Source organism: Dama dama, chromosome 5 (genome assembly GCF_033118175.1).
Source record: "Dama dama isolate Ldn47 chromosome 5, ASM3311817v1, whole genome shotgun sequence".
Taxonomy (NCBI): Eukaryota; Metazoa; Chordata; class Mammalia; order Artiodactyla; family Cervidae; genus Dama; species Dama dama.
The window spans coordinates 122,847,505-122,868,419 of NC_083685.1; the positions used below are offsets into that span (position 1 = coordinate 122,847,505).

At 55.9% G+C, this 20,915-nt stretch overlaps 1 protein-coding gene across 1 annotated transcript in view; it reads left to right on the forward strand.

The window, feature by feature from the left end:
* Positions 1–20,915, forward strand: part of DNAH17 (dynein axonemal heavy chain 17) — a 94,158-nt gene that overhangs the window by 55,139 nt on the left and 18,104 nt on the right. The window contains exons 46-64 of the mRNA XM_061144656.1: positions 77–284; positions 671–836; positions 1,651–1,753; positions 2,415–2,562; positions 2,939–3,030; positions 4,303–4,464; positions 4,973–5,137; positions 5,250–5,441; positions 7,728–7,994; positions 8,697–8,858; positions 10,755–10,988; positions 12,082–12,246; positions 13,754–13,849; positions 13,988–14,205; positions 16,782–16,989; positions 17,237–17,352; positions 18,139–18,331; positions 18,610–18,845; positions 19,486–19,608. Coding sequence (XP_061000639.1) covers positions 77–284; positions 671–836; positions 1,651–1,753; positions 2,415–2,562; positions 2,939–3,030; positions 4,303–4,464; positions 4,973–5,137; positions 5,250–5,441; positions 7,728–7,994; positions 8,697–8,858; positions 10,755–10,988; positions 12,082–12,246; positions 13,754–13,849; positions 13,988–14,205; positions 16,782–16,989; positions 17,237–17,352; positions 18,139–18,331; positions 18,610–18,845; positions 19,486–19,608 — 3,254 coding nt within the window. The remainder of the gene's footprint in view (positions 1–76; positions 285–670; positions 837–1,650; positions 1,754–2,414; positions 2,563–2,938; positions 3,031–4,302; positions 4,465–4,972; positions 5,138–5,249; positions 5,442–7,727; positions 7,995–8,696; positions 8,859–10,754; positions 10,989–12,081; positions 12,247–13,753; positions 13,850–13,987; positions 14,206–16,781; positions 16,990–17,236; positions 17,353–18,138; positions 18,332–18,609; positions 18,846–19,485; positions 19,609–20,915) is intronic.

Here is a 20,915-nt window from a genome sequence, read left to right on the forward strand (position 1 = left end):
TGGGACCTGGAGGCCCGGGTCTGTCTGAGGTCACGGCTCCTCCCCCGACATCTCCCCGCCCCCCGCCCCCCACCAGGCCTCGCTGGTGCACACCACGGAAACCATCCGTATCCGCTACTTCATGGACCTGCTCATGGAGAAGTCGTGGCCGGTCATGCTGGTGGGGAACGCGGGGACGGGCAAGTCGGTGCTGATGGGGGACAAGCTGGACAGCCTGAGCACAGACGACTACCTGGTGCAGGCCGTGCCCTTCAACTTCTACACGACCTCGGCCATGCTGCAGGGTGAGGCCGAGGCTGAGCCCGGGTGCTCGCTGCCGGGCCTGGACACCCCCGATCCCACCCTGAGTGCCCCCGCCCTGCTTACCACAGCCCCAGGAGCTCACCAGCTGCCTCCACTTCCCACCCCACCCCCCACTTGTCTCTGTCCCCATAGTGGGGGTACCAGGTCCCACAGGGAGCTCGCAGCCAGTCCTGGGTGGCCCAAGGTTGATGGGAAGCAAGGTTCCTGCCCCCTGCCTGGGATCCGTGGGGCCCACCCCCATCTCCTTCCCTCCCTCTGTGGCTGGAGTCCAACCCGCCTGTCCTTGGCACCCCCCAGGGCTACCCTTTGGGCCACCACCTCTGGGATTGGCCAGGCACTGTGGGGGCTACCCCGTTCCCTTCTCTAGGAGTTCTCGAAAAGCCACTGGAGAAGAAATCAGGGCGGAACTATGGACCGCCAGGCACCAAGAAGCTGATCTACTTCATCGACGACATGAACATGCCCGAGGTGGACAAGTACGGGACAGTGGCCCCCCACACCCTCATCCGACAACATATGGATCACGGGCACTGGTAGGCGGGGGTGAGGGGTCTGCCACGGCGGGGAGGCAGGGCTGGGACAGAGGACCAGGCTGACGGGGCTTCAGACCTGGGGGGGTCCAGGGTGGGGAGGTCAAGGCACAGAGGAGTTAGCCAGCCTCCCTAGAGTCCCAGTTGAGCTGAAACATACACCCAGACCTACACAATGAGCCACTCTGTTGCCTCCCGTTTTCAAAAATTTTCTCAAAAGAAAAAAAAATTATTTTTTTTCTCTAGAGCATGAAGTACAGTTGGCCATTTCACATATAATTGATATTTATTGAGGTTTATGGTGGCTCAGACAGTAAAGCATCTGCCTACAATGCGGGAGACCCCTGTTCAATCCCTGGGTTGGGAAGATCTCTTGGAGAAGGAAATGACAACCCACTCCAGTATTCTCACCTGAAAAGTCCCATGGACAGAGGAGCCTCTTAGGCTGCAATCCATGGGGTCGCAAAGAGTTGGACACGACTGAGCAACTTCACCTTCACATTTGTTCATTTATTTAGCTGCACCAGGTCTTGGTTACCACATGTGTGATACTTGATCTTTGTTGTGGCATTTAGGATCTTTAGTTGCAGCATGTGGGATCTAGTTCCCTGACCAGGGGTTGAACCTGGATCTCCTGCCCTGAAGTGTATTAGCCTCTGTATTAGCAGAGTATTAGCCACTAGACCAGCAGGGAAGTCCCAGGGTTTTTTCTTGTTGTTTTTTTAACTGTATGCAAGGCATGACCGGGGTGGGTGGGGAGCAGGGGGTGGCTCCTGGGCACCAGCGGCAGGGCTTGATGCTGGCCTCCCCCATGCAGGTACGACCGACAGAAGCTGACACTGAAGGACGTCCACAACTGTCAGTACGTGGCGTGCATGAACCCCACTTCCGGGTCCTTCACCATCGACCCCAGACTTCAGGTGGGCAGAAACCGGACTCGTCTTGGGCGGCTGCATGAGTCCAAAGCTCATTTGTCTGATGAGGATGATAGCATGCATATGGGGTGGGGGGGTGGGGGCGGCAGGCTGGCTTTCCCTGGAGCATGCCCCAGCCCTTCGGATGTCAGCACATTTGTGGGGACATCGAGAGGCTGCCAGATTTAGCAAATGAAAATACAGATGCCTGGGGAAATCTGAATTTCAGATAAACAGCAAATCATGTCCCATTCGATGTTTGAGATGTATTTGTACTAAAAAAAAAAAAAAAAAAAATTTCTGTGTGAAATTTAGACTTAACAGGATAATCCTGTACTGTGTCTATAATCCAGGCAGGACTTCACCCTGAATTACGTTGAACAGATGGAGATCTGAAATTTAAACCCAGGTTGTGCTCTGAAACACTCTTTGGCCTCCGCCAAGTTGTTTCTGAAGAGCGGGACATGAATTTGGCTGTTTTGAGATGGAATCAATATCTAAGGGGGGGGCGTCTCACCACACGCAAGGCTTGAGGGAACCTGTCCATTCTGACCATGCCCACAAGACACCAGGAGATGAGGACAGAGTCTGCTCCCCAGGAAGGCGGCCCTGCCCCAGGCTGGTCCCCACGCACGGCCTGACGAGGGTCTCTGCTTGTTCCGGGCAGCGCCACTTCTGCGTGTTTGCGGTGAGCTTCCCGGGCCAGGAGGCCCTCACGAGCATCTACAGCACCATCCTGACCCAGCACCTGTCCTACCGCTCGGCGCCCCTTGTGGTCCAGAAGATGAGCAGCCACCTGGTGGCCTCCGCCCTGGGTAAACCGTCCAGCCTTGCCCCCTCTCCTGTCCATCAGACCCACTGTGTTACGGGGCCAACGGCGGCTTCATACTTTCCCCTACTAAATATTTTATTTATACTTTCAAATCAATATTTCTTTTTCAATGACTCTGTATTTCTGCAGAGGATATTATGAGATCCAATTGCTCGAGAGGGGAGGCGGAGGATAGGAAATTCTTTATACAGCAATGATTGACACATGAGCAAAGCGGCAGAATCCCTCCCCCTGCAGATTTCTTACTTAAATTGTCACCGTCTCACAGTCCATTTGCTTTAGAAACTATAGCTTAAGCTTTGCACTTCCTGAGGCCATTAAGAGTGCACAAGAATCGATGTGTCTTTTTCCTGGAACAGCCCTGCACCAGAAAGTGACATCAACGTTTCTTCCCACGGCCATTAAGTTTCATTATGTTTTCAACCTCAGGGACCTCTCCAATATTTTCCAGGTACTGCTCTTTTAGTGCTATGTAATGCCACCTTATGGCCAATGCCTGATCCACGGATGCTCTCCTCCTCTGCCATTCTTGGGAGAGAAAGCAAAGTGACCTATGGATGGATGGATGACAGTGATGGAGGGGGATATGATGTGATGATGGTTATGACAGATGATGATGAGGGTGGTGACCATGGTGGTAGTAATGATGGTGAGCATGGTAACTATGGTGATAGTGATGATGATGGTGGTGCTGATGGTGACCATGCCGATAGTAATGATGGTGATGGTGGTAACTATGGTGATAGTGACGATGGTGATGGTGGTACTGATGGTGACCATGCTGATAGTGATGATGGTGGTAATGATGGTGGTGGTGCTGATGATAATGGTAGGGGTGATGACAATGGTGGGAGTCAGGGTGATGACGATGATAATGGTAGTAACGGTGATAGTGGTGGTGATGTGATGGTGGTGGTGGTGATGTTTCCTCTTATGGATGGACTGAACCAGCCACTGGGTTTGGCCACTTACATCCCCATTTCCTCCTCCAAACAACACATAGTGCTCAGATATCCCCATTTTTGCAGATGGGGAGTCCAAGGCTCAGGGAGGTTAAGTCATGCCCATCTCCTCCCATCTCAAGTGTCAGCTCAAATATCATGCCCCCGAGAGGCCCCTCCTCCTCCTCCCCACACACCCTGTCCCACTGTCCCCAAGCATGTCACAGCACACATCACAACGTGGGATTACCTTGTGACTTTGTCTGTCTGGTTCTGTCTCCCCGCTACAAGGGGAGCTCCATGAAGGCAGAGTCTGTCCCATCATCGCTGCACTCCCAGAGCCCAGGACAGGGGCCTGGAAAATAGGCACCCATTGAACTTGCCAGGTCACTTCGTTGGCAAAGAGCCAAGCTAGGCCAGGCCGAGCAGCCTGGCTGCAGAGCTTGAGCTTGATGGCCGCTTCGAGGCCTCCCATAGTCAGTTTGTGCCTGATCAGACCCCTTGTCCCTTTCTCCACCATCCACCCCATTAGAGGGGGCAGCCCTTGACCCTGTCTGGTGAGGAGAATCCCCCCCATCGTCTCTCAGGCCGCAGACACCCCCTTCAGCCTCCAGGACTGGTGGCCTTGGCAGTCTCTCGTTTCCTGGGCCCCGAATGGCTACTGTACCACTATACCGGATCACTTCCTGGGAAAGCGGCCACTTTCTCGTTTGATCTGTGTGCGGCACCTGGCTTGCCTCCCAACACACCTAAGGATGCTCACCATCTCGCCTCTGGGGCAGGGGCTCCTGTTCTCCACCGCAGAGATCCTGAAACTCCCACTGGACCTCGTCCGCCTCTGGCTACACGAGGCCGAGCGCGTGTACGGCGACAAGATGGTGGACGAGAAGGACCAGGACACGCTGCGCAGGGTCACCATCGCTTCCACCAAGAAGTTCTTTGACGTGAGTCAGGCCACCAGGCTGCCCAGCCGAGCCCAGGAAGGCTCCAAGGGGCAGAGAGAGTAGGGGCCCCCAACAAGCCTCGCCTCCTCGCCAGGGCCCTGGGATAGGGATGGGGATGGGGAGGACCGCGTGGGGTCCCATGAGATGCCTCTGCCACGTGGGTGTGGCCCAAGCGAGGAGGAGAGGCACTCTCAGCAGGTCAGGAGGTGAAGACCTCTCCCTCCAGCCGCCGGGCAGAGATAGCTCTGCTCGGGGTAACACGCTCCACTGGTGGGTCCAGGGTTTGCATGGTAGAATAGTTTTTCAGGACAGTTGGTTCATTCCCAGTGGGACACAGACCAGGGGCTTTTGCTCAGCAGTTTTCAGGGTCCCTGGCAGCATCAGTGTGGGCCCCAGCAGACATGGCCTGGCCTCCTGAGGCCATTGGGCAAGATGCCGGGGCTGCTGCTTGGGCTCCATGGGCCCGTGGTAGCCGCCAGAACAGTGTCTCCCCCCAACCGACGTCTAGGATCTCGGTGATGAGCTCCTATTCGCCAAACCAAACATCTTCTGCCACTTTGCTCACGGGATCGGAGACCCCAAATACCTGCCAGTGACCGACCTGGCTCCACTGAACAAGCTCCTGGTGGAAGTCCTGGACAGTTACAACGAGGTCAATGCAGTCATGAACCTGGTGAGCCCGGAGCTCGAGCGGGCAGCGGTGGGGCTGGGGCCGGAAGACGAGCGAGGGAGGCGCGTCCTGCCGGCGAGACGCCTGGGATCTCTCCGGCCCGGCCTCTTCTCAGGTACTGTTCGAGGACGCGGTGGCCCACATCTGCAGGATCAACCGCATCCTGGAGTCCCCGCGGGGCAACGCCCTGCTGGTGGGGGTGGGCGGCAGCGGCAAGCAGAGCCTCTCCCGCCTGGCCGCGTACATCAGCGCCCTGGACGTGTTCCAGATCACCCTCAAGAAGGGCTACGGGATCCCAGACCTCAAGGTGAGGGCATCGCCTCTCAATAAGCCACCCTTGGCAGTGGGAGGAGGGCGGCGGAGGAGGAGTCTTCCCACTCCCCGAAATGGAGCATCCAACACAGAGACCAGGATGGTTACCAGCAGGGTCTTTACCTCAAGATGGCAAAGGCCAGTGACACATTCGGCCAGGGCCCACGGCCTTGTGCCGAAGGTAAACAGAAGTGTGCATTTCCGGTAGATGAGAGCTGGAGTCCCCGCAGATAACAGCGGCAAGGGGGTTGGGTTCTCGCCTCTGGTCATCGCAGCCTGCAGCCTTGTCTTTCCCGGTTTTCCAGATTCAATCATTCAGAACCGGTGCTAACTAGCGGTCTCACCGCCTGCTTGGGGTTCTGCGAGGGCTGCTCTCAGAATTAATTGAATAAACATTAGCTCGAACAGGTCTCCCATCCCCAGGACGCGCCGCCGAGGGCTTTTTATTGATTTATTTTTCCGGAAAATTTGCTCTCTCAGGGAACTGTGAGCTAGTCAAACATGATTAGTCTAGAGCTTATCATGGCCGCCGCTCAGATTAGAGCTGAAATTGATTTGACCATGTCCCATGGTGTCTCTGTCTCTGCCTTGGTGCATCTGTGGGCCAGGACAAGGCTGGCCCAGGGGACCTGCCCCTCTGCTCAAGGCTGCAAGGCAGTCGCTGGCCAGGTGGCCTTAGCGGGAGGATGGTCTGGACCCCCACCAGAGCCTGGAGCCCTGGGACCTCAGCAGGAGGGGGTGCTGATCTGCGGGCTGGGGCCCCAGGAAGGATAACGGGGATGGTCAGCTGGCTCTTGGCCCTGCTCTCAGGCTGTGCCAGGGACTGCAGCCTCCAGGTGAGCATCCAGCCTGTCAGAGTCCCCGCAGCTACTCTATCAAACACTAGCCAGCTCTAATTTTTAAACCCAAGCCTTAAGGACGAGGTCTTCATAATGTAGGTCCTGCCTCCTGGATTGAATCAGCGTGTGTGGATTCTCAGCTGAGCCGAGTGGGTCCTCATTGACCACCCCCCCCAAGGGCTCTCAGAGTGGAGAGAATCCTTGCATCTGGAGCCATGTAGCGGTACTGAGTTTTCTCCACTGATAAAGCTTCTAGTCTGTTAGCTTAATCATATTGCTTTTATCCTCATGATTGCATCATACTGTTTGCACTTGTGAGGGCTTCGTTCCCGTTACCTCACCCTGGGACCACCTGTGGCTGTTGCTATTTTACTCCCTGGCATGAGCCCCAGCAGCTCTGGGATCCGTGTCGTCCCCGTTCGCTGCTCCTGCACCCCCGATGAGCCAGCTTTGCACTCATCCTGTCATCATTTATTAAGTAGCTTCTGTAGATTCGAAAGTAAGGACAGCTATAAACAGAGCTATAGGACCTTGCATCCTATTAGGGGAAGCAGACTCCTGAACTGTTAGAAGATGTATTATTATTGTTCTGATAGTACTGTTGCAGTAAGAAGTTAACAATGTGTATGTTGTTAGCATAACAGATACATTCACGATTATATTATGAAGTCATACCAACCAGCCGTGGGCCCCTACTGGAAGCCAGAGACTTGGGGTGGGGGGTGGGTAAAGGGTCAGAATCCAAGCCCGAGGGCCATCATGTGCCTCATGGAAAATCCTGGACATGGTCCCAAGAAAACAAATACCATCAAGGACATCTGAGGAGAGGAGGGGCAGGATGTGGTGGTGTTCTGGGACAAAGTGGAAGATGGCTGGAAGACAGCAGAGACTGCTCAGGGGTGATGGTGGGCAGGGGGGCCACAGGAGCCCCGGTTACCCACAAAGGCTGGAATCAGGTGGTGCAACGAGAAGGGAGAGATGGAACGAGCCCCTCATCTTGAGCCAGCGCTCTGCCTGCGCTTACGGGAGTGGGGGCTTAGCCAGACTCCCACCCGCAGGGTCAGCTCCCCAGGCCCCTTACACACAGTCCCCAGGCCAGGCAGCGGCATGCTTTTGACTTCTATGAACCCTCTTCCCGGGGCCAGAGTAGTGGCCCCCAGAGCTGGGCCGGACCCTCTGAAGAAGTGCTTTAAGCTGAGTGAGAGGCCGGCCATGCGTCAGCAGCCCAGGGACCCTGGGGACGCTTCCAGTTTGGCGCTGTGGCGAGTGGTGCCTCCATGAGTGGGTCTCCTCCCCTCGAGGCCCCAAGTCTCCATCTACAGACCCTGCCTTTCCTTATGGGGCTGATCTGCAGGTGCCCCCCGCCGTGGGTGGTGGTGGGAGATGCTTCTAAATGAGCATCTCCTCGGCGAGACCGCTGAGGCTGTCTTCCTCGGGTCCAGCTCGACCTTGGCGCCCAGTACATCAAGTCGGCTGTGAAGAACGTTCCCTCGGTGTTCCTGATGACCGACTCCCAGGTGGCTGAGGAGCAGTTCCTGGTGCTGATCAACGACCTGCTGGCCTCGGGGGAGATCCCCGGGCTGTTCACAGACGACGAGGTGGAGAACATCATCTCCTCCATGAGGCCCCAGGTGAAGTCCCTCGGCCTGACGGACACCCGGGAGGCGTGCTGGAAGTTCTTCATTGACAAAGTGCGCAGGCACCTGAAGGTAGGGGGTCCCAGGGCCTGGAGGGTCCCGGGGGTCTTCTAGGCTGGGTCTTCCCTCGGGGAGGAGTTGGGGGCTGCTTTGCCTTACACAGGAAGTGGAAAACTCTTAGGAGAGTTACAGTGGGCTGCCTGGTGGAGGTGGGCTGTTAGAAGTGCCCCTTGGCCAAAAAGAAGTGTTTTCTGTATGCGCCCCTCCCCCATAGAGCACGTTTAAATAGATCAGTTCGCCTTGACCTTCCACGTTCCCTCTCGGGGGACGCTGGCTAAGCTACCCGAGTTGGACTGAGTGCACACTGGGTCCTTCTCTCCCTTCTGGTCTGTGTCCAGTAGGACGGCTGCCCTCTCCCCTCCCCGCCCCTGGTAGGTGGCAATGCTCTTCTGCCTCCCTGCAAGGACCAGACCTGCTAAAGGGACCTGCGTTCTCGCTGCCCAGCATGGGTGCCGACTCCTCACTCCTTCCAGCACCCAGCTGTCCTTCCCTCTTTGCGAGGGCCCCCTGAGGGGGGGCTCGGGCTCCCCTGCACCCCCACATCATGCAATGGCCACACTTCTTGCCCAGAATGGGGAAAGTTTTCCACACCACCCCCCACCCCCTGCACTTGGAGACAAACACCAGAGTTTCCCTTCTAAATGGGATTATCTGCAAAAGCATCACTGTTTGGCATTGCCGTCCCCAGAGAGCAGCCTCCGTGTCCACTTCTAGGTGATCCTGTGTTTCTCCCCTGTGGGCTCCATCCTGCGAGTGCGAGCAAGAAAATTCCCTGCTGTGGTCAACTGCACAGCCATCAACTGGTTCCACGAGTGGCCAGAGGACGCCCTGGTGTCCGTCAGCGCGCGCTTCCTTGAGGACACAGAGGGGATTCAGGTGAGTCTCGGGGTGCAGAGCCGGGAGGGAGGGGTCCCCATCATCCACCTCCAGGGACGGGATTAGGGTGAGGCACTAGCCTTGGGTGCAAAACTTAAGGGTGCACCAAAAACTTCATTAAGGTCAGTGATGTTTTAATGCAGTATTTTTAAAAATTAATGCCGAAACATTCAAAATATCAGACTTATAAACAAAGGCCATCATTTGTTGATCTTGTGGCCCTGAGTCACTCTGCCAGGAGGATGGTCATTTCAACCAGCTGGGGGTTCTGGGCCCCACAGGGCCGATTCAGGGAGGTTTGATGCCCACGTGAGAACAGATGGAGAAACTTGGGCTTTGAACATAGTCCCTGGTGGGAGCCTATTGCAGAGCTCGTATTTACTTTCATGAATGTATACAGGTACACACTTTTTCCTCCAGCCTTGGGCCCCAACATGGCTGAGCCCGAGGGGGGCTGCTCCCTCACCTGTAACCTGCCTTTTATAGGGCAAGATAAGTACAATGGGGCAATGTAAGTCGTCTTTTATTTTTTCCCTTTCATTTACGGTGTCTGTCTTTTATCGAAAGACAGTGCCCACATTCACCATTTGAGTTCATTGCTGGGCTAGGAATGATCATTAAACTCTGACCCAGCTGATGCAAGTGATCGCAAGCCTAGGTAAAATCCCATGTGGTTATTGTGTCTGATTTATTTTGCACACTTATTCGGTGGGATAAAATAAGCCTGAAGTTATCTTCCTCCCTAGCTTTTAAAGATGGGCAAAGTTCCCTGCTTGCGCCGTTAGAGTGTTCAGTTGCAGGATGAGCCATTCCTGGGAATGCCACTCTCACGATGTGTCCTCCACGCCCCAAGGGAACCGTAGAGGCAGGAGCCTCCTAGGACCGGGGGACGGCCCCACCACCCACACCTGTGAGGGCGGCCAAGTAGATGCCGAAGAAGCATGTGTCGGATGAATACCTTCCCAAATTAAGGTGGCGCTAGTGGCAAAGAAGGGCTTCCCTGGTAGCTCAGTTAGAAAGGAATCTGCCTGCAAAGGAGGAGACCCAGGTTCCATCCTTGAGTGGGGAAGATCCCCTGGAGAAGGAAATGGCAACCCACTCCAGTATTCTTGCCTGGAAAATCCCATGAACAGAGGAGTCTGGCAGGCTACAGTTCATGGGGTCGCAGAGAGTCAGACATGACTTAGCAACTAAACCACCAGTGGTAAAGAAGCCGCCTGCCAATGCAGGCGACATAGGAGATTCAGGTTCAATCCTTGGGTCTGAAAGAGCCCCTGGAGGAGGGCATGGCAACCCATTCCAGTACTCTTGCCTGGAGAATCCCAATGGACAGAGAAGCCTGGTGGGTTGCCATCCATGGGGTCGCAAAGAGTCAGACATGACTGAAGTGACTTAGCACACGTATACAAACGTTGCTCAGACAATTCGTGGGGCAAAGCTCCCATTGCTTGTCTTCGGGCAGGTTGGGGGGGCCCAGGTGATTAGGGGCTGTGATCCTGACGTGGACACAGGACAGAGGAGGCTGGGAAAGGAGTTACTAACTCCCCAGGCCCACAACAGGAAATGCCCAATACATGCTTGCAGACTTAACCTGGTTATTCAAATATGTTGAACACGGGAATGTGTGACTTATAGAACAGTCATAACCTCGGCTGTGGAAAGGTGCCCTGGTGGTGCAATGTCACCATTGCCCACGAGAGCCCTGCAGGCCTTGTCGTCTCGACCCTCATTGGGCACTGGAGCCGCCAAGACTGAGAGGGGGGTACCTCTCATCCAGGGTCCTTGGCAAGTAAGGGAACCCCCCTTGTGGTCCACTACGGCCAGCAGCCTCCTCTTCCCCTGGGTCCCTCCCCACCAGGGCACTGGGGAGTGAATGGGCCTGCCTTGTCTCTGTAGCCGGAAGTCAAGGCCTCCATCAGCCTCTTTATGTCCTACGTGCACACGACCGTCAATGAGATGTCCAAGGTGTACCTGGCCACCGAGAGGCGCTACAACTACACCACGCCCAAAACCTTCCTGGAGCAGATCAAGCTGTACCAGAACCTGCTGGCCAAGAAGAGGATGGAGCTTGTCGCCAAAATCGAGAGGCTGGAGAACGGGCTGATGAAGCTACAGAGCACGGCCTCTCAGGTAAGAGGAGGGTGGGGCCACGGGCCGCGCTTCCGGAACCTTCCCCCAGATGTGTGACTTGTTGGTAAGGGGACCAGGACCCCTGCCTTGGGGAAACTTCCCCTTGTAAACCAGAGCGAGGGTCTGGGTGTTGACCTTGACAGTGGGTCCCGGATCCTCTCGGGATGCTGATGCTACGTCAGGTGCTTCCCGGGGAAGCGGGGGCCTCCTAGTCAGGAGGGCTTTGCTGGTCCCGTCGAGTGCAGCCCAGGAAGGCGGGTCCATCCTAGAGCACCATTCACACTGCCACGTCCTGATGGAATACTGTCTGGCGTACTTTCACTCCACGTTAATTTTTAGTCTTCTGCCTGGTTTTGAGTGTCTTCCCTGGTGTGGCCCGGGCTCCTTCTTTACTGCCCACTGTTGGCGTCTCCCCGGGGGGCCTGGTAAACAGCCCCCGAGTCCCTGCCTCCCGGCCAAAGCTGCAGGTGGGGGACGACCCCGATACAGGCGGTGCTGCAGGTGTCTGACCACCCTATGGGGGTTGATAGGGGGAACACAGTCGTGCGGGATGTCCAAGAAAGTGCTTACAGGAGCCGAGAAGTGGCCTGTCCCCTCCCTGGAGAGAAAAGAAAGAGGAGCCTGGCCCAGCAGGCATTTCATTTCCCCAAATGTACCTTCCGGAAGTGGTCCTAGGACACAGTGAATGAGCCCAGGAGAGGGCAGTTACAGCACCGAGAGGCTTCCCCGATGGTAGAAATCACCCAGATGGGGAAGGATGTCTCACCCCATCACTCACCACTTCCCAGTACCCCCTCCATCCGGCCACTTGGGGCCTCACCTGAGCACCCAAGGGAGCATTTCATCCCCGACCCCCAGCTCTCACAGCCCCACCAGCCTCCCCACAACTCCTCAGCACCCCGGCCACCTTGACTGCTGCTTCCCCGAGTCTCAGGAATGGGTCTTATACCTGTGATGACCCTGTGTACACAGCTGGTGCTCAATGAATACTTACCTTGGAGAAGCTAAAAAAGCACTGAGCAATGCATCCCAGGGAGCAGTAAGCAACTGGCCGGGACCCCAGCCTGCCCGTCTCCCTCACCTCCCACTCCAGGTGGATGATTTAAAAGCCAAGCTGGCAGTTCAGGAGGCAGAGCTCAAGCAGAAAAATGAGAACGCGGACAAGCTGATCCACGTGGTGGGTGTGGAGACCGAGAAAGTCAGCAAGGAGAAAGCCATTGCTGACGAGGAGGAGATCAAGGTGGAGGTCATCAACAAGGTAGGCGGTGGGCAGCTCCGTTCAGCTGGGCGTCTTCCCTTAGTGACCAGGATCTCCCTATGGGCCCGGGCAACCCAGCAGGACCCCCGCAGGAAGGGCACCTCCCCAAACGCAGGGCCCCCGGCTCAGCAGCGGGCTGCCCTCCCAGGGCCCCGCAGTGGCATCTCCTGAGCTGGTAAGAAATGCAGGTTCCCAGACCCCAGTTCTGCTGAACTGGGTCTGCATCTGAGGGACATGCTCATGTGAGCACATCAAGGCTTGAGAAGATGGCCTCGGAGCCCTGGGCCTCAGACTTCCTACACCCGGAGCCCCCAGAGGTTCCGACACCCCCGACTCTGGTGGGCTCCACGCTGAAGGTCCCTGTGGTCAGGCTGATTTCTCATCGCCCCTGTCTGCATGCCCTTTGCGTCATCAGTCATGCCTCTGCCTGAGGGTCTAAATTAAGAGCCTCAGTAATTGTCTGCTGTCTCTTGAGAGGGCCTGAGTCAGCCTCCTCCCACAGCAGATAGACAGGAGGGGGAAGCCTGAGCCCTTCCCACCAGAGCTGGAACAAAGGAGGGTCCCAGGAGCTCCCCTCCATCCCTCACGGTCAACTGCATGACCACAGCCCTGTTAGGGTGGTCAGCAACGTGCCTGATGTCTCAAAATTAGCAAGTGATACAGCCAGGATCCGAGCCAGGGCCCGCACCTGCATCCGGAACCCCGGGACCTGCCATTCGATACTCACATGCAGCTTAATGTCTGGGCGCCCACCCCTCTCCAACCCCTGATCCCGAAAGGGCCCACCCAGGCGTACTCCAGGGAGGCTGGGGGCTGCTCCCAGCACCACCGGCCAAGTCAGCGCCTTCCACGCCCTGTTCCCTGAAGTCGGGCACAGCGTGGGCTGCTCCGGGAGGTCCGCCCGCCCCCGTGCCCAGCACAGCCCGCAGGCCCCCATGGCCTTGGTCTCCCTCTGCTGTCACTCGGGTCCTGACTGATCGATAGGAAGCTTCTCCCACTCTCTCTGGTGCCTAGAAGCTCAGAGAGGTTCTTCCCGACCCAACTTGACCCAACGAGTGAACACATACATGTGTGAATGAATGAATGGATGTGTGAATGAGGGCATTCGCTCTTTAAGAGGAGGATAGCCTCCACCTCCGAAACCAGCCCAATCTGGAGGGAATACACAATGGCACCAAGAGAAGAGGCCTCAAAGCCCTGGGGGGTGGCCTGCATGGCCCCAGGTTTCTCCTCTGGGTCTGGAAGCTGGAGCCAAGAGAAGGCACTGTTCCCCTTCCTGAATCCCAAGTCAGCTGATGCCCAGCGCCTTCTGACCTGAGTGTTTTGGGGCAAAGGAGGCAGCAGGCGTTGGGGGGGCAGGAAGGTGGGCTCCGGACAGTGACCCAGAGAGTTAGAGCAGAGGGGAGCGGCCCTCCTCACCCCTCCTCACCACCCTTCAGGGTCCCCCTTCACATGCGCCATCCACATGGGCCCCAGCATCCATCTTTCCCATCTGGCTTCCTTCCAGAATGTCACCGAGAAACAAAAGGCCTGTGAAACGGACCTGGCCAAGGCAGAGCCGGCCCTGCTGGCTGCACAAGAGGCCCTTGACACTCTGAACAAGGTGAGGGCAAGAGAAGGAGGAAGAATCAGGGACTGGGACCCCTGAGCTGAGAGGAGATGCCATGGGGTCATCGCCGGGGACCTCCTGGTCCTGCTCAGGGCTAAATCCCCACTCAGGTCCATCCACCTGTCTCTGCAGAACAACCTAACAGAGCTGAAGTCCTTCGGGTCCCCCCCGGATGCCGTGGTCAATGTCACAGCTGCTGTGATGATTCTGACTGCACCCGGGGGCAAGATCCCCAAGGACAAGAGCTGGAAAGCTGCGAAAATCATGATGGGCAAGGTGGACACCTTCCTGGACTCCTTGAAAAAGTTCGACAAGGAGCACATCCCCGAGGCCTGCCTGAAAGCGTTCAAGTGAGTTGGGGCTCAGCCACTCCCATGGGGCCCGCCCAGGTCTCAGCCTGTCAGGAGCACGTCATGTCCAGGCCCTGTGTGGTCACAAATCTTCCTGCCTATCCCTCGCCCCACACCGCATGGTTCCAAGGGAAGCCTGTGCTTGCTGGGGACAGGGCAGGGTCTTGGGTGGCATAGAGCAAGGCGGGACCCCAAAGCCAGCAGGCAACAGTCTGGGTGCATCTACCTGTACCTGAGCTAACAGGGCATCAAGGTGAAACGTGATCCCAGCTCGGGGGGAGCCTCATCACCTTCTGTCTCCCCAACCTTGGTCAATCTGGCTTCTTAAATGGGGTGAGGGTAGGGGTGGATTGAAGGGTAGGGTTGGAGGGGTGGTCTGCCCACCCCGCTGGTGGTGCTGCATGCAGGGATCATGCACAGGACCCTGCTTTTGCTCCTGGCACTTTAGAAGTAGCGGTGAGTTTTAGCCTTTTTGTATCTTGTTCATAATTTGTGCCAGCTGTGCATGCATGTAGTTATTTTTAGTCCCTTATAGTTTCTTTGCATTTGGTGCTCAAGGAGACATTTGTCCAGGCGCAGCCACTGCAGCAAAGGGCCCCAGGTCCCAGTCTGTTTCTCGAGGTGGGACTTGGAAAGGGTGTGTAGAGTGGGCACTTCCACATTTTGCCCCGTAAATCCAGTCACACTAGCATTGGTGAGCACTGCACTTGTAAGCAGGCTTCCCAGGTGGCGCTAGTGGCAAAGAACCCCACCTGCCAATGCAGGAGACATAAAAGACACAGGTTCGGTCCTTGGGGCAGGAAGATCCCGTGGAGGAGGGCATGGCAATACACTCCAGTATTCTTGCCTGGAAAATCCCATGAACAGAGGAGCCTGGTGGGCAAATGGGGTCACAAAGAGTCGGACACAACTGAAATGACTTAGCACACACACACTTGTGAGCACTCTGTACCTGGCCATCCCCTGGCAACCCAATTTCAGGGCCAAGCTGACCTGACCCCAAGCAAGAAAAGGAGACCTTCCCATGACCCCAGTGACTCCAGGTGAGACCTCAACCTCGTAGTTCCATCTGTATCAGAAGACAGCTGGACGACTGAAAAACATTTGATGACTAAGGACTAGTGTAAAGTTTAAGAAAAACACTTACAGACCCACTTCCAGCAAGTGGTCTGTGTCAATATTTGGCATGTTTCCTTTCAGTCTTTTTTCTAAAGATTTTCCCCCTGGCAGTTGAGAGAATACTGTATATATGCAATTATCTGTTCTGCTTTTTATTTTTTACTTAACATTGCAAAAAAAATCCTTTCCCTATCTTGTCAAAACACTTGAACTGTTTCACTTTTTTTTTTTTAATCACAGATGAATTGTAATTAACTATACCTGTGCTGTTGAGGGTCTAGGCTGTCTCCGTTTCTGCCATCATAAATAGTGCCATGATAAATGTCTTCTCCTTTTCACCCAGCGAACTTCGCAACTGTCACCTCCCCATGCGGTCTGGAGTGTGCTTAATAGACGCAAACCCACTGCCTAAACAGAGTGTAAAAAATGCCAGAGAGAGGAGGTGATGGGCTGTGTTCCCCACCTAAACTCCAATCACTCTTCAATTACGATTTTGAATCATCCATTCAGAATTCGTTCTCCAGACAGCTCTGTCTGTTAATGCTCAATGATGTCGAGGTTATTTTAAAAACATTAGTTTCTGGAGCTTCTTAACTGCATCTGCGGGCATTGCTCCTAGTCACTTTTGTAAGATAACACCTGTAATGTCACCTCTTTGAAGTCTCACTTGTAGAGCCTTAGCCTCTCCGGTGATGCTGGAGAACTGGGCGCTGGTTCCAACACTTCCTGTTGGCATAAATCTGGGCAAGTTGCTGACCCCTGAACACCAGTTTTCTTGCCAAGGGCTGGGGTGGCTGGAGAATGAAAGTGAGACCAGCTATAGAAAGCAGCAGGAACAGAGAAGATTTTGGTTGGGGGGGGGGGGGGGGCGGAGCAGCTTTTCTTCCATCATATAGAACAGAGGACTTGAAATCACTACTTCCTTTCCCTTTCATAGGCTTCCCTGATAGCTCAGTTGATAAAGAATCCGCCTCCAATGCAGGAGACCCTGGTTCAGTTCCTGGGTCAGGAAGATCCCCTGCAGAAGGGATAGGCTACCCACTCCAGTATTCTTGGGCTTCCCTTGTAGCTCAGCTGGTGAAGAATCTGTCTGCGGTGTGGGAGACCTGGGTTCAATCCTTGGGTTGGGAAGGGAAAGGCTATCCACTCCAGTATTCTGGCCTGGAGAATTCCATGGACTATATAGTAGTCCATGGGGTCCCAAAGAGTCAAACATGACCAAACGACTTTCACTTTTTTCCCTTTCTTACCCTTAATTGCACTCCAGAGACCAGAACTCTCAGTTTCGGTCTGGTCTTCTTTCTATAATCATTAAGACACCAGAAGATAGTAAGTTAAATGTTCTGCTCCTCCTATGGCTCGTAATGGGCTCCGGAGGCGCAGACAGACGTGGAGGTGGAGGCAGGTGCAGGGTGGGGGGAGCCTGCATCCCCAGCCCACTGTCGCTTGCTCCCCAGGCCCTACCAAGGCAACCCGACCTTCGACCCCGAGTTCATCCGCTCCAAGTCCACGGCTGCCGCGGGCCTGTGCTCCTGGTGCATCAACATCGTCCGCTTCTACGAGGTCTACTGCGACGTGGCGCCCAAGAGGCAGGCCCTGGAGGAGGCCAACGCCGAGCTGGCCGAGGCCCAGGAGAAGCTCTCCCGCATCAAGAACAAGATCGCCGTGAGTGCGGCCCACGGGTGCGGCCAGCCACCATCTCCACCTGAGAGGGGTCAGCCTGGCCACCTCTGTGAATTGCTGAGCATCTGATGTGGGGCCCGGAACACCCCAGAGGCCGCCTGCCTCAGCCTTGTGGCCCTCAGGCCCCTCGGGGACCTCAGCCCTCCCAGGGCTCAGCTGCTCTATTCCCGGGAGAGGCAAGGGCCCTCAGTGTTCCCCAATTTCAGGCCTTCCCACCTGGTTCTTCCAGGAACTCAATGCCAACCTGAGCAACCTGACGTCAGCATTTGAGAAAGCGACGGCCGAGAAGATCAAGTGCCAACAGGAGGCTGATGCCACCAATAGGGTGATCTCACTGGCTAACAGGTGCCTCACCCCCCCCACCCCATCATAAGACCCATCCTGTCCTCAGACCCCCACCCACAAAAAGGAAGAGCCTGCAGAACGGCCTCTCGGGGGATAAGCCCCAGGTGTTGCCCCCACTTTCTGAGCACAGAGAGTCGTGAGGATTAACCCTGGCAGGTCCCCAGGCTGCCTACCTGGCCTCCGGTAGGATGTGGACTCACCTCTGCTGGGACAGTCAGAGGTGGTCTTTCGGTCACCGGGAAGAAGGACTGGTCAGGTAGTGCTAGAGACACACCTCCATGAGCCTAATCGGGCATCTGTACTTCCTCAAACCTGGCCCTGCTCTCGGTTGCCGGGTGTGCCGTTCAGGGTCGGGGACCAGCCCTTGGGCTAGTGGCCTGAGAAGCATGAAGCACAGCCCGGAGTCCCCACCCCACGTGGGGCCAGGTGGCCGCCACCGGACTAGCCACTGCCTAGAGCGTGTGCTCAGCAGTGTCCAGGCAGCGGCCTCGGCGGTCAGGTCACGTGGTCAGATAGCATCGGAGTGCACGTGGTGCCTGCACCCTGGGGAAGGAAGCTCGGTGTCCCCAGCTGCACCCGGAAAGCATTAGTTCTGCTTCCCTAAAGCGTTTTCTCTCCCAAACTCCCCAAAACGCATGTTTGTTCCTGAACTACTGAGCGAAGGAAGGCTTTGAAGCCATGAGGTCCGTGGTAAAGGTGGGAGCACAGCTTTCCCAGTCCTCCAGCCCGCCCTCTCTCCTGCCGGGAGCACGGGCTTCGCCCACTGACCCCCGGCCCCCACCTCAGGCTGGTAGGAGGACTGGCGTCAGAAAACGTCCGCTGGGCCGAGTCGGTGGAGAACTTCAAAAGCCAGGGGGTCACGCTGTGCGGGGACGTCCTGCTGATCTCCGCCTTCGTCTCCTACGTGGGCTACTTCACCAAGAAATACCGCAATGAGCTGATGGAGAGGTTTTGGATCCCTTACATAAACCATTTAAAGGTAAGAGGTCCCGTGGCGTTCATCACTCAGGATGTCTGGGAGGTCCATGGGGTGGGGTGCAGACCCAGCCAGGTCTCACTGTGGCTCCTGCAATGAACAAGGCGGAGGCTGTAGGGTAGCCAAGGTGCAGACGGCGGCCCGGCACGGACGATGCTGATATCCTTTCTGGCCGGGTACCAAGCTGCTCCGAGCGGCTATCTTCCCCTGTGGCCCACGTGTTCTTCAGAGAGCCACTTCCCGCTGAGCGGTGAGTCAGGCCACACCGCCCCCCTCGGCAGGTACCGATCCCGATCACGAATGGTCTGGACCCCTTGACCCTGCTGACCGACGACGCGGACGTGGCCACCTGGAACAACCAGGGGCTCCCCAGTGACCGCATGTCCACGGAGAACGCCACCATCCTGTGTAACACGGAGCGCTGGCCCCTCATCGTGGACGCCCAGCTGCAGGGCATCAAGTGGATCAAAAACAAATATGGTAGCGAGCTGAAGGCCATCCGCCTGGGACAGAAGAGGTGCGTGGTCACCGAGGCGGGCGGGGTGGGGGCTCCAGAGGTGGTGGCCAGCCCGTCAGCTCAGCCAGAAGTCTGCAAAGCCCATTCATAGCCTTTCATTTGTTAAATGAATGGACAGGTCTTTGGAAACAAACTGGCTCACGGCGGGGTAGATTTTCTTAGTTCCTAGACCCCCGGGAACAGCGCCGACAGGGAAGAATCACACTCGCTGCTCCCCTCTCCCCGTTCGCTGCCGCTCCTGCAGGGGCAGCGGCCATCACCTCGACTCCCACCTGAGGCGGCCCTGCCTGGTCACTGGCCAGCTGGGAGGCTGCGGCTGGTCGTCTTGCCATCTCTTATCACAGATGAGAAGCAGTGCCCATAACACAGCTGCCGGGGAGCCTTCCCAGGGTGTGGGGCGGTGAGAGGAAACGCAGATGTGGGATGTTTAGTTCTGCAGCCACAAAGCAGCTCCATGTTCAAACCTCCCCCCCTCCCCGGGGGTGATTTACACAGAGAGCCCTGCGCTCCCCTCCGGAAGGACCCTTTGGGAGAGGAGCAAACTATTGGCCCCTCAGTCACCTCTCTCGTCCCTCCCAGGGCACGCGATTGCGTGGTCACCGGGCCCCGGGGCCTTCACGACCTCGTGCTGTGCCCACAGCTACCTGGACATCATCGAGCAGGCCATCTCGGAAGGGGACACCTTGCTCATCGAGAACATTGGCGAGACCATCGACCCGGTTCTGGACCCCCTGCTGGGCAGGAACACGATCAAAAAGGGAAAGTGAGTGACAGGTTCCCACATGTGATGGTCCTCAGCGTTGAGGTCTGGCCTCCGGATGGAGAGGAAGGGCAGGGCCTCTCTTTTCCTCGGAGCTGCAGGGGCTTCAGCAAAACGCCGACGGGCATGAGTGGGGAAGCCCCCTTGGCGGGGTGGCCGGGAGAGCAGTGGTGGGTCCACATCCCAGTTAAGGAGGGAGACCTACACCAATGCTGCATCAGCGATTGCCTGCAGATGGCCATCCTTCATGGTCATCTTTTTTCCTGTTTTCATGCATTTTGCAAATCTTGAGCCAGTATTACTATTTCTTCCTATTCAGCTGAGATTCATATAACATAAAATTAACCAAAAGTAACCAATCCAGTGGCATTTAGGACATTTGTACCTGGTTTCTCTGAGTATCTTTTCGAGCTGTAGTAAGCATGCATACTTTGTTCTTTTTTATGGCTGAATAATATTCCATTCTGTAGATCTGCCACGTTCTGTTTATCCATTCATTGGTTGATGCACTGAGCTTATCTTACTTTTCTAACATAAAAATGTAAATCAGCTTTGAAAATGTAAAGGTCATAGTCAATCTGAGTCGGCTATAAATGTAGGGGTGTAGGCAGAAGCCCAGAATAGAGGTGACAAATGTACTGATATGCTAGACTCTGAGGAAGGCCCGGCCTGAGTGATGATACCCAGAGGTGAAATTAGAGGCCGCCCCCCAGAAGTGAGCTCAGCCAGAAAGGGGGTAGCAGAGTGGGGAGCGAGAGAGAAGGAACCCCTACCAAGGGCGAGCCGACCTGCATTCCTGGCTGCTCATCAGGTTCGCCCGGGGAGCTCCCAGATGTCCTGGTATTCTGAATTTGGGGGTCAGTGTCTTTCTGATGTTAATGGCCTTGGGGGGCAGCCCAGGCCCGAGTGTTTCTTCAGGGGCTCCCACATGAGTAAGGCGTGCAGCCAGGGCTGAGTGAACTTCCTATAAGACCAGAACAGGCCAGCCAGAGAAAGAGCAGGTGCTTTCTCTAGAAACGCCGGTGGCACCCCCAAGGAGAAAAGGTTTTCCGTTTTCTTTTTTCCCAAGTTTCAGATTATTCATCAAGGTGAACCCCAACACAATACACCATGCATTTGTTTTTTTATTAAAAATTTTTTCCTTTTGTTATTTTGGCTGCATCGGACGTTAGTTGAGGCTCGAGGGCTTAGCTGTCTGTCCCTCGGCAGGTGGGATCTCAGTTCCCCGACCAGGGATCAAACCCGCGTCCCCTGCTTTGGAAGGCAGATTCTTAACCCCTGGACCGTCAGGAAGTCCCAATTTCATGTAC